Source organism: Bombina bombina, chromosome 7 (genome assembly GCF_027579735.1).
Source record: "Bombina bombina isolate aBomBom1 chromosome 7, aBomBom1.pri, whole genome shotgun sequence".
NCBI lineage: Eukaryota > Metazoa > Chordata > Amphibia > Anura > Bombinatoridae > Bombina > Bombina bombina.
Window position 1 is genome coordinate 436,468,190 of NC_069505.1, and position 12,159 is coordinate 436,480,348.

Here is a 12,159-nt window from a genome sequence, read left to right on the forward strand (position 1 = left end):
TGAAAACATATGTATGTACAGTGTATCTATGTGTCCAGAGTCTGATGTTGCATATCAAATTCGTGAATCAGCTGATCCTCAAACCATTGTAGCATAATCACTTCAAATTGCCAACATATAAGTTTATCAGAGGCCCTTTTTAAACAGGGTCTTATATAGGGTCCTATTCATCAACCAAGAAGGCGGCCAGATCGATCTCCCTGTTCATTCCCTTTGGTTCCAGAGACCCCAGAGTTCTGATCCAGTAGGTCTCTCTATGTCGTAGAGTTAGGAGTCTATTACCCCCTCTTATCTCCAGTTTTACTCTTTCAATAGCCTTAGCCCTAAGGCTACTTGGATCTTTATTATGCACTTCACAGAAGTGGGCTGAGACCCCATGGGTCAAGACCCCCTTTTCTATGTTAACCAGATGCTCTCTTAGGCGGGTCTTAAAACTCCTCTTAGTCCTACCTATGTAAATCTTCCCGCACGAGCAAGAGAGATGGTACACAACATATGTGCTTTTACAGTTTATACATTCCCTGATTGGATACATTTTATTGTCTCTTAAGGATCTAAATCCTGAATGATCTTTATCTATATGTAGACAACTCAAACTGTTTTTTTCTCCCGCATTTGTAAAAACCAGTTGATTTCATTTGTAACCAATTCTTCTATTTCACATTCTCTCTCAATTTGCTTGGTGCGAGAATATTACGTAAATTCTGTCTTTTTTTAAAAACTATCGGCTAGATTTAGAGTTTTGTCGGTAACAAGTGTATTTAATTGTATTTATTTGTAGGTAGGAAGATCTTCAGGGGCTTAGTGTTAGGTTTATTTAAGGGGGGTTTGGGTTAGATTAGGGGTATGTGGGTGGTGGGTTGTAATGTTGGGGGGGGTATTGTATGTTTTTTTTTCCAGGCAAAAGAGCTGAATTCTTTGGGGCATGCCCCGCAAAAGGCCCTTTTAAGGGCTGGTAAGGTAAAAGAGCTTTTCTTTTTTTATTTTAGAATAGGGTAGGGCATTTTTTTATTTTGGGGGGCTTTGTTATTTTATTAAGGGGCTTAGAGTAGGTGTAATTAGCTTAAAATTGTTGTAATATTTTTCTAATGTTTGTAAATATTTTTTTATTTTTTGTAACTTAGTTCTTTTTTATTTTTTGTACTTTAGTTAGTTTATTTAATTGTATTTATTTGTAGGTATTGTATTTAATTAATTTATTGATTGTGTAGTGTTAGGTTTAATTGTAGATAATTGTAGGTAGTTTATTTAATTAATTTATTGATAGTGTAGTGTTAGGTTTAATTGTAACTTAGGTTAGGATTTATTTTACAGGTAATTTTGTAATTATTTTAACTAGGTAACTATTAAATAGTTATTAACTATTTAATAGCTATTGTACCTGGTTAAAATAAATACAAAGTTGCCTGTAAAATAAATATTAATCCTAAAATAGCTACAATATAATTATAATTTATATTGTAGCTATATTAGGATTTATTTTACAGGAAAGTATTTAGCTTTAAATAGGAATAATTTATTTAGTAAGAGTTAATTTATTTTGTTGTGATTTAAATTATCTTTAATTTAGGGGGATGTTAGGGTTAGGGTTAGGGTTAGACTTAGCTTTAGGGGTTAATACATTTATTAGAGTAGCGGCGAGGTCCGGTCGGCAGATTAGGGGTTAATAATTGTAGGTAGGTGGCGGTGACGTTGGGGGCGGCAGATTAGGGGTTAATAAATATAATATAGGGGTCGGCGGTGTTAGGGGCAGCAGATTAGGGGTACATAGGGATAACATAGGTGGCGGCGGTGTGCGGTCGGCAGATTAGGGTTAACATTTTTTAATAGAGTGGCGGTGATGTGGGGGGACCTCGGTTTAGGGGTGCATAGGTAGTTTTTGGGTGTTAGTGTACTTTAGAGCACAGTAGTTAAGTGCTTTATGAACCGGCGTTAGCCCAGAAAGCTCTTAACTCCTGGCTTTTTGCTGCGGCTGGAGTCTTGTCGTTAGATTTCTAACGCTCACTTCAGCCAAGACTCTAAATACCAGCGTTAGAAAGATCCCATTGAAAAGATAGGATACGCAAATGGCGTAGGGGGATCTGCGGTATGGAAAAGTTGCTGCTGCAAAGTGAGCGTTAGACCCTTCCCTGACTGACTCTAAATACCAGCGGTAGCCCAAAACCAGCGTTAGGAGCCTCTAACGCTGGTTTTGACGGCTAACGCCAATCTCTAAATCTAGGCGTATTTGTGTTCTATCAGATAGTACCTCTCTGAGGACCGGATCCTGTAACAGGATGGGCCAATGTTTTTTGAAGCTATTCTCAATCTGTCTGGATGCTCTGTTGAATTTGTTATAAATAGTGGTTGATTTCTAGGGGTTTTGTTCTTATTTTGAGATGTATATTTATTATTTTTAAGTATATAGTTGTAGTGTTTTCTTCGATTTTTAAAATACATTGGTGCACATTGTATAGGTAATCTAATTGTTTTTAATGTTTAATCTCATGAATTTAAATAGCGACGTTCATATATTTTAGGTACGTTTTTTAAATTATGGCAGAGTATGTATAAAAACAATATAGATAAGGTTGACTATTATTATTATTATTATCTTTGTATTAGTTTGTGTGTTAATAATCTGTACACATAATATGCAGAAATTGTATGTGTGCTGTAAACTCAGTGCAGCTACAATTGGTATTCCTTAACCGCAAGTGCAGAGCAGTGGAGTTCTACGAAGGATCTGCTTCCAGTCTCTGTTTTGGTTTAACGTACCTGTGGAGGAGGAGCATTATGGTAACACACACATAAAAGATCAAATGGTGGAACAAGTGGGCAGCCTCTGACGAAGTAGGGAGTACCCCTACGAAACGCGTAAGGCCACGCCCACCATTGACACACTACCACTAACAGCTGATGCAAGTTGCCGGCTTCTATTGCTTGTATGCGGCTGAGTTCAGTGTCGTGTTTCTTTTAACCGTTAACTTTTAAACTTATATTACTTCAAGTGCCCATACCTTACGAACTGGATACAATGTATTGTTTAAGGTGACCCTGGGAACAGTTAGCACATTTGTGTGGTGTGTATTATATCTGGACACGCTATTGATGCACCTGGTCTGCAGCTGATCGGACACTAAGTGAATCTGTCTGAGAGACCTGGATGGTTCCCAAGCGCTTTTATCATACCTCATTTATGTTGAGGTCATCCTTGTGAGTTTTCAACTGTATATGTGTTAATAAATGTTTTGTTTTTACATACATATTGCACTTAGAGGTGTTGCGCCTGTTTTCCTCTTTTCTTTTTGATATGTGTGTATGCGTACATGTGTGTATGAATGCATGTGTGTATGTGTACATGTGTGTATGAATGCATGTGTGTATGTGTACATGTGTGTATGTGTGTGTATGTGTACAAGTGTGTATGTATATGTGTATGTATATGTGCATGTGTATGTATATGTGTGTGTATGTGTACATGTGTGTATGTATGTATATGTGTACATGTGTGTATGTATGTATATGTGTATGTGTACATGTGTGTATGTATGTATATGTGTACATGTATGTATGTATTTGTGTATGTGTACATGTGTGTATGTATGTTTATGTGTATGTGTACATGTGTGTATGTATGTATATGTGTATGTGTACATGTGTGTATGTATGTATATGTGTATGTGTACATGTGTGTATGTATGTATATGTGTATGTGTACATGTGTGTATGTATGTATATGTGTATGTGTACATGTGTGTATGTATGTATATGTGTATGTGTACATGTGTGTATGTATGTATATGTGTATGTGTACATGTGTGTATGTATGTATATGTGTATGTGTACATGTGTGTATGTATGTATATGTGTATGTGTACATGTGTGTATGTATGTATATGTGTATGTGTACATGTGTGTATGTATGTATATGTGTATGTGTACATGTGTGTATGTATGTATATGTGTATGTGTACATGTGTGTATGTATGTATATGTGTATGTGTACATGTGTGTATGTATGTATATGTGTATGTGTACATGTGTGTATGTATGTATATGTGTATGTGTACATGTGTGTATGTATGTATATGTGTACATGTGTGTATGTATGTATATGTGTACATGTGTGTATGTATGTATATGTGTATGTGTACATGTGTGTATGTATGTATATGTGTATGTGTACATGTGTGTATGTATGTATATGTGTATGTGTACATGTGTGTATGTATGTATATGTGTATGTGTACATGTGTGTATGTATGTATATGTGTACATGTATGTATGTATTTGTGTATGTGTACATGTGTGTATGTATGTTTATGTGTATGTGTACATGTGTGTATGTATGTATATGTGTATGTGTACATGTGTGTATGTATGTATATGTGTATGTGTACATGTGTGTATGTATGTATATGTGTATGTGTACATGTGTGTATGTATGTATATGTGTATGTGTACATGTGTGTATGTATGTATATGTGTATGTGTACATGTGTGTATGTATGTATATGTGTATGTGTACATGTGTGTATGTATGTATATGTGTATGTGTACATGTGTGTATGTATGTATATGTGTATGTGTACATGTGTGTATGTATGTATATGTGTATGTGTACATGTGTGTATGTATGTATATGTGTATGTGTACATGTGTGTATGTATGTATATGTGTATGTGTACATGTGTGTATGTATGTATATGTGTATGTGTACATGTGTGTATGTATGTATATGTGTATGTGTACATGTGTGTATGTATGTATATGTGTATGTGTACATATATGTGTGTGTATAGGGTTGCCAGGTGTCCAGTAAAATATTCACAAAAATACCAGACAAATACTAAAGTCAAGATTAAACTTTGATGATTCAGATAGAGCAGCAATTTTAAGACTCTTTCTAATTTACTTCTATTATCAAATTGTGCTCATTATTTTTTTATACACACTTTGTGAGGCACAAGATCCTACTGAGCATGTGTATACGTATACTAGTCTGTGATTGGCTGCTGACTGTCACATGATACAGGGGGCTGGAAAATAGGGAAAAATAAATGTGTCCGAAAAAAAATCTGCAAAGGAAGAACAGCTGCAGATACGATCCATGAAATAAGATGCTGGTAAAATATAGACACAACATGTCAGATGGAGCCCCCCTCCTGAGGTGTGTGTGTATTTCACAGATCCTATGTGCAGCTTCTCTTCCTTTGCCTAGCGGGGAGTGCGCAGCTTTGCACCCCTTGTGGCCTCTTGGATCCCTTTCTTGTCTCCTCACCTGGTGGACGGTTCCGGATTCACCGTTGGAGTGGCAGCTAATCTGCTACTACTAGAAAAAAAAATCTACTGAGAAATTCAGTGTTATTGCATTGTCTTTTTATTATGCACTTCTTAATTAAGTAATTCTACTGTGTTTAATGCTCCTTTTAATTGTCCTTTTTATCTTCCTGCATTTTAGTTAAATGTAAAAGACCCTCTACGCCTCAGTGTGTTACAAATATGTAGCAGAAAAAAAGTGAGTGGTAGTCAAGGGGTCAAATCATTACTGTTTATGTAGGTTACTGGCAGCCAAGGGTTAAATGATTGATTTGGATAATACTGGCAGCCAAGGGTTAAATGATTGATTTGTATAATACTGGCAGCCAAGAGGTAAATGATTGATTTGTATAATACTGGCAGCCAAGGGTTAAATGATTGATTTGTATAATACTGGCAGCCAAGGGTTAAATGATTGATTTGTATAATACTGGCAGCCAAGGGTTTAATGATTGATTCGTATAATACTGGCAGCCAATGGTTAAAATGATTGATTTGCATAATACTGGCAGCCATGGGTTAAATTATTGATTTCTATAATACTGGCAGCCAAGGGTTAAATTATTGATTTCTATAATACTGGCAGCCAAGGGTTAAATGATTTGTATGCAACTGGCACTGCTTTACAAAAGGTTTGCACACACAACAATGTTTATATATGCACAGTATATATTAGTAATTTAGTGCAGTACTACATAAGGTATGTACACACAATAAATGTTTACATATGCACAGTATATATCAGTAATTGAGTGCTGCATTACATAAGGTCTGCACACACAATAATGTTTATATATGCACAGTATATATCAGTAATTAAGTTCTGCATTACAAAAGGTCTGAACACACAATAAATGTTTATATATGCACAGTATATATCAGTAATTAAGTGCAGCATTACATAAGGTCTGCGCACACAATAAATGTTTATATATGCACAATATATATAATTAATTAAGTTCTACATTACATAAGGTCTGTACACACAATAAATGTTTATATATGCACAGTATATATCAGTAATTAAGTGCTGCATTACATAAGGTCTGCACACACAATAAATGTTTGTATATATGCACAGTATATATCAGTAATTAAGTGCTGCATTACATAAGATCTGCACACACAATAAATTTTTATATATGCACAGTATATATCAGTAATTAAGTGCTGCATAACAAAAGGTCTGCACACACAATAAATATTTAAATATGTGCATTATATATCAGTAATTAAGTGCTACATTACATAAGGTCTGTACACACAATAAATGTTTATATATGCACAGTATATATCAGTAATTAAGCGCTGCATTACATAAGGTTTGTACACACAATAAATGTTTATATATGCAAAGTATATATCAGTAATTAAGTGCTGCATTACATGGTTTACAAGCAAATACAACTGTTATGTTGTTAGCCTTCACTTTACTCAGTCTTATTATATATAATCAAGTGGGCAGATGTGTGTAGTTTTGATTGCCAGTTGGGTCACATGTGGAATGGCCAGTTGGGTCATATGTAAGATGGCCATTTGTATTACTTGTAGCATGGCCAGTTGGGTCACATGTAGGATGGCCAGTTGCGTCACATATAGGATGGCCAGTTTGGTCACATGTAGGATGGCCAGTTGGGTCACATGTGGGATGGCCAGTTGGGTCACATGTAGGATGGCCAGTTGGGTCACATGTAGGATGGCCAGTTGGGTCACATGTAGGATGGCCAATTGGGTCACATGTGGGATTGCCAGTTGGGTCACATGTAGGATTGCCAGTTGGGTCAAATGTAGGATGCCCAGTTGGGTCACATGTGGGATGGGCAGGGTGTTCTGGTTTGGACGGACTGTTGTTTTTCTTTTATTATTGGCTGGATGTATCAATCAGGTGGGTTTTACCTAGTGGGACAGTGGATCTGATTTTGGGATGGGTCTAAAGAACCTGATATGCGGCATAAGGAGGGTCTTATCTGTTGGTAAAATGGATTTGACCTGGTGGGCCATGTGCATCTGATCTGGGGCAGGTGTGTCAAATGTGGTGGGACAAGGGTTTTTTAATCTAGGGTTAAAAATGCATCTGGGATAGGTGGGCTGGATCTAATCTTTTTATTTGAGGGTGGGCAGCTAAGTCTGAGAAGGACTGATGAGCAGCTCTGATCTGGGAGCATCTATCTCAAGGTTCACTTCTGATCCCAAGAATGTTAGATGATTGGGCACAATGAGTAACACTTTTTAGTAGACATTGACCTGTCTTTTGAATTATGGTAACCATGTAGTGGCATTATAACTCTATATAAATACTGTTGCATTTCCCTCTGACTGAGTCTCCTTTTGTCTATTTCAGGAGGAATCATCCATGTTTTTCCAGTTTGGCCCCTCCATAGAGCAGCAAGCCTCAGTAATGCTGAACATCATGGAGGAATATGACTGGTATATCTTCTCCATCATCACCACCTACTTCCCAGGGTACCAGGACTTTGAAAATAAGGTTAGAAGCACCATTGAAAATAGCTTTGTGGGCTGGGAACTGGAAGAAGTTATTCACCTGGATATGTCTTTAGATGACAATGACTCTAAGATCCAAAACCAGCTGAAGAAGCTCCAAAGTCCGGTCATTATGCTTTATTGCACAAAAGAAGAGGCCACCTATATCTTTGAGGTGGCCCACTCAGTAGGTTTGACTGGATATGGCTATACCTGGATTGTACCTAGTTTGGTGGCAGGAGACACCGACACTGTGCCAGCTGAGTTCCCCACGGGGCTCATTTCTGTATCCTACGATGAGTGGGACTATGACCTTCCCGCTCGGGTTAGGGACGGGATTGCTATAATTACTACAGCAGCTTCTACAATGTTGTCTGAGCACAACTCTATCCCTCAATCCAAGAGCAGTTGCTACAATGTGGAGGATACACGAATTGATGAAGCCCACATGTTAAACAGGTAATTTATCTAAGAGAAGGCTGCATTGTAGGTACTGAATGACTGCCTGCCAGGATTTACAGCTAAGTGTACTGTATGACTGCCTGCCAGGACTCACAGCTAAGTGTACTGTATGACTGCCTGCCAGGACTTACAGCTAGGTGTACTGTATGACTGCCTGCCAGGACTTACAGCTAAGTGTACTGTATGACTGTCTGCCAGGACTTACAGCTAAGTGTACTGTATGACTGCCTGCCAGGTGTCACAGCTAAGTGTACTGTATGACTGTCTGCCAGGACTTACAGCTAAGTGTACTGTATGACTGCCTGCCAGGTGTCACATCTAAGTGTACTGTATGACTGCCTGCCAGGTCTCACAGCTAAGTGTACTGTATGACTGCCTGCCAGGACTCACAGCTAAGTGTACTGTATGACTGCCTGCCAGGTGTCACAGCTAAGTGTACTGTATGACTGCCTGCCAGGACTCACAGCTAAGTGTACTGTATGACTGCCTGCCAGGACTCACAGCTAAGTGTACTGTATGACTGCCTGCCAGGACTTACAGCTAAGTGTACTGTATGACTGCCTGCCAGGACTCACAGCTAAGTGTACTGTATGACTGCCTGCCAGGACTTACAGCTAAGGGTACTGTATGACTGCCTGCTAGGACTTACAGCTAAGTGTACTGTATGACTGTCTGCCAGGACTTACAGCTAAGTGTACTGTATGACTGCCTGCCAGGTGTCACAGCTAAGTGTACTGTATGACTGTCTGCCAGGACTTACAGCTAAGTGTACTGTATGACTGCCTGCCAGGTGTCACAGCTAAGTGTACTGTATGACTGCCTGCCAGGTCTCACAGCTAAGTGTACTGTATGACTGCCTGCCATGACTCACAGCTAAGTGTACTGTATGAATGCCTGCCAGGTGTCACAGCTAAGTGTACTGTATGACTGCCTGCCAGGACTCACAGCTAAGTGTACTGTATGACTGCCTGCCAGGACTCACAGCTAAGTGTACTGTATGACTGCCTGCCAGATGTCACAGCTAAGTGTACTGTATGACTGCCTGCCAGGACTTACAGCTAAGCATACTGTATGACTGCCTGCCAGGTCTCACAGCTAAGTGTACTGTATGACTGCCTGCCAGGTGTCACAGCTAAGTGTACTGTATGACTGCCTGCCAGGACTTACAGCTAAGTGTACTGTATGACTGCCTGCCAGGACTCACAGCTAAGTGTACTGTATGACTGCCTGCCAGGACTCACAGCTAAGTTTACTGTATAACTGCCTGCCAGGACTCACAGCTAAGTGTACTGTATGACTGCCTGCCAGGATTTACAGCTAAGTGTACTGTATGACTGCCTGCCAGGACTCACAGCTAAGTGTACTGTATGACTGCCTGCCAGGACTTACAGCTAAGTGTACTGTATGACTGCCTGCCAGGACTCACAGCTAAGTGTACTGTATGACTGCCTGCCAGGTCTCACAGCATGACTGCCGGCCAGGTGTCACAGCTAAGTGTACTATATGACTGCCTGCCAGGTCTCACAGCTAAGTGTACTGTATGACTGCCTGCCAGGACTCACAGCTAAGTGTACTGTATGACTGCCTGCCAGGTGTCACAGCTAAGTGTACTGTATGACTGCCTGCCAGGACTTACAGCTAAGTGTACTGTATGACTGCCTGCCAGGACTTACAGCTAAGTGTACTGTATGACTGCCTGCCAGGACTTACAGCTAAGTGTACTGTATGACTGCCTGCCAGGACTCACAGCTAAGTGTACTGTATGACTGCCTGCCAGGACTCACAGCTAAGTGTACTGTATGACTGCCTGCCAGGTCTCACAGCTAAGTGTACTGTATGACTGCCTGCCAGGACTCACAGCTAAGTGTACTGTATGACTGCCTGCCAGGACTTACAGCTAAGTGTACTGTATGACTGCCTGCCAGGACTTACAGCTAAGTGTACTGTATGACTGCCTGCCAGGACTCACAGCTAAGTGTACTGTATGACTGCCTGCCAGGACTCACAGCTAAGTGTACTGTATGACTGCCTGCCAGGACTCACAGCTAAGTGTACTGTATGACTGCCTGCCAGGACTTACAGCTAAGTGTACTGTATGACTGCCTGTCAGGACTCACAGCTAAGTGTACTGTATGACTGCCTGCCAGGTGTCACAGCTAAGTGTACTGTATGACTGCCTTCCAGGTGTCACAGCTAAGTTTACTGTATGACTGCCTGCCAGGACTCACAGCTAAGTTTACTGTATGACTGCCTGCCAGGACTCAAAGCTAAGTGTACTGTATGACTGCCTGCCAGGGCTCACAGCTAAGTGTACTGTATGACTGCCTGCCAGGGCTCACAGCTAAGTGTACTGTATGACTGCCTGCCAGGGCTCACAGCTAAGTGTACTGTATGACTGCCTGCCAGGACTCACAGCTAAGTGTACTGTATGACTGCCTGCCAGGTGTCACAGCTAAGTTTACTGTATGACTGCCTGCCAGGTCTCACAGCTAAGTGTACTGTATGACTGCCTGCCAGGACTCACAGCTAAGTGTACTGTATGACTGCCTGCCAGGACTCACAGCTAAGTGTACTGTATGACTGCCTGCCAGGTGTCACAGCTAAGTGTACTGTATGACTGCCTGCCAGGACTCACAGCTAAGTGTACTGTATGACTGCCTGCCAGGACTCACAGCTAAGTGTACTGTATGACTGCCTTCCAGGACTCACAGCTAAGTGTGGCTACTGTGAATGACTTGCACATAACCACCAGCCATTGGATGACCTCTGTGAACAGCATCTTGTTGTTTTATCAATTCATATTTATTTTTATGTCCATTCATTTTTTTAATGGCTACAAAAATGTGACTTAATTCATCAAAACTAGCAAAGTAGAAAAATAAAAATAAAAAAAAGAATAGAATTTTCTAGATATGATTAGTTACACCCAGTTTCTGTGTAGGACCTTGAGAATAAGGTGCTTAATAAGATCAGACAAGGAGCGTTAGTAGGAAGTATCTCTGTTGCAGTCATTTTTATTCTAACACCTGACACCTTATATCTTTCAGCTTTATAACTTTTATGTGCAATACTTTATGAATATTTATGTTTGATGTCTTTTGTGACACTTTTTTGTTTTGTAAAACATTTAACCAGAGCTCGGAGGACACGGTAATAATTCTAGCGTAATTCTCTTTTGCTCTCAAGTGATTGTGTTAAGTTTAAACTTGTAATATGAGCGGAAAGCCTGACGCGCGCAAACACCCACAATGATCTCTTATCACTTGGGCATAACTGTTAACTCTCCACTCGCAATCCGGTCCTAAATGTTTATATATGTACAGTATATATCAGTAATTAAGCACTGCATTGCATAAGGTCTGTACACACAAATGTTTATATATGCACAATATATATCAGTAATTAAAGGGACAGTCTACACCAGAATTTTTATTGTTTTAAAAGATAGATAATCCCTTTATTACCCATTTGCCAGTTTTGCATAACCAACACAGTTATAATAATATACTTTTAACCTCTGTGATTATCTTGTATCTAAGCCTCTGCAAACTGACCCTTTTTTCAGTTCTTTTGACAGACTTGCAGTCTAGCCAATCAGTGCCTGCTCCCAGATAACTTCTTGTGCACGAGCACAGTGTTATCTATATGAAATACATGAACTAACACCCTCTAGTGGTGAAAAACTGTTAAAATGCAATCTGAAAGAGGTGGGCTTCAAGGTCTAAGAAATTAGCATATGAACCTCCTAGGTTAAGCTTTCAACTAAGAATACCAAGAGAACAAAGCAAAATTGGTGATAAAAGTAAATTGGAAAATTGTTTAAAATTACATGCTCTATCTGAATCATGAAAGTTTATTTTGGCCTAGACTGTCCCTTTAAGCACTGTATTACATAAGGTCTGCGCACACAATAAA

General features: G+C 39.6%; 1 protein-coding gene across 1 annotated transcript in view; it reads left to right on the forward strand.

Annotated features, from left to right (window-relative positions):
- Positions 1-12,159, forward strand: part of GRIN2B (glutamate ionotropic receptor NMDA type subunit 2B) — a 519,238-nt gene that overhangs the window by 226,982 nt on the left and 280,097 nt on the right. Inside the window, exon 2 of the mRNA XM_053721343.1 lies at positions 7,643-8,241. Within this exon, the coding sequence (XP_053577318.1) occupies positions 7,643-8,241 (599 nt within the window). The remainder of the gene's footprint in view (positions 1-7,642; positions 8,242-12,159) is intronic.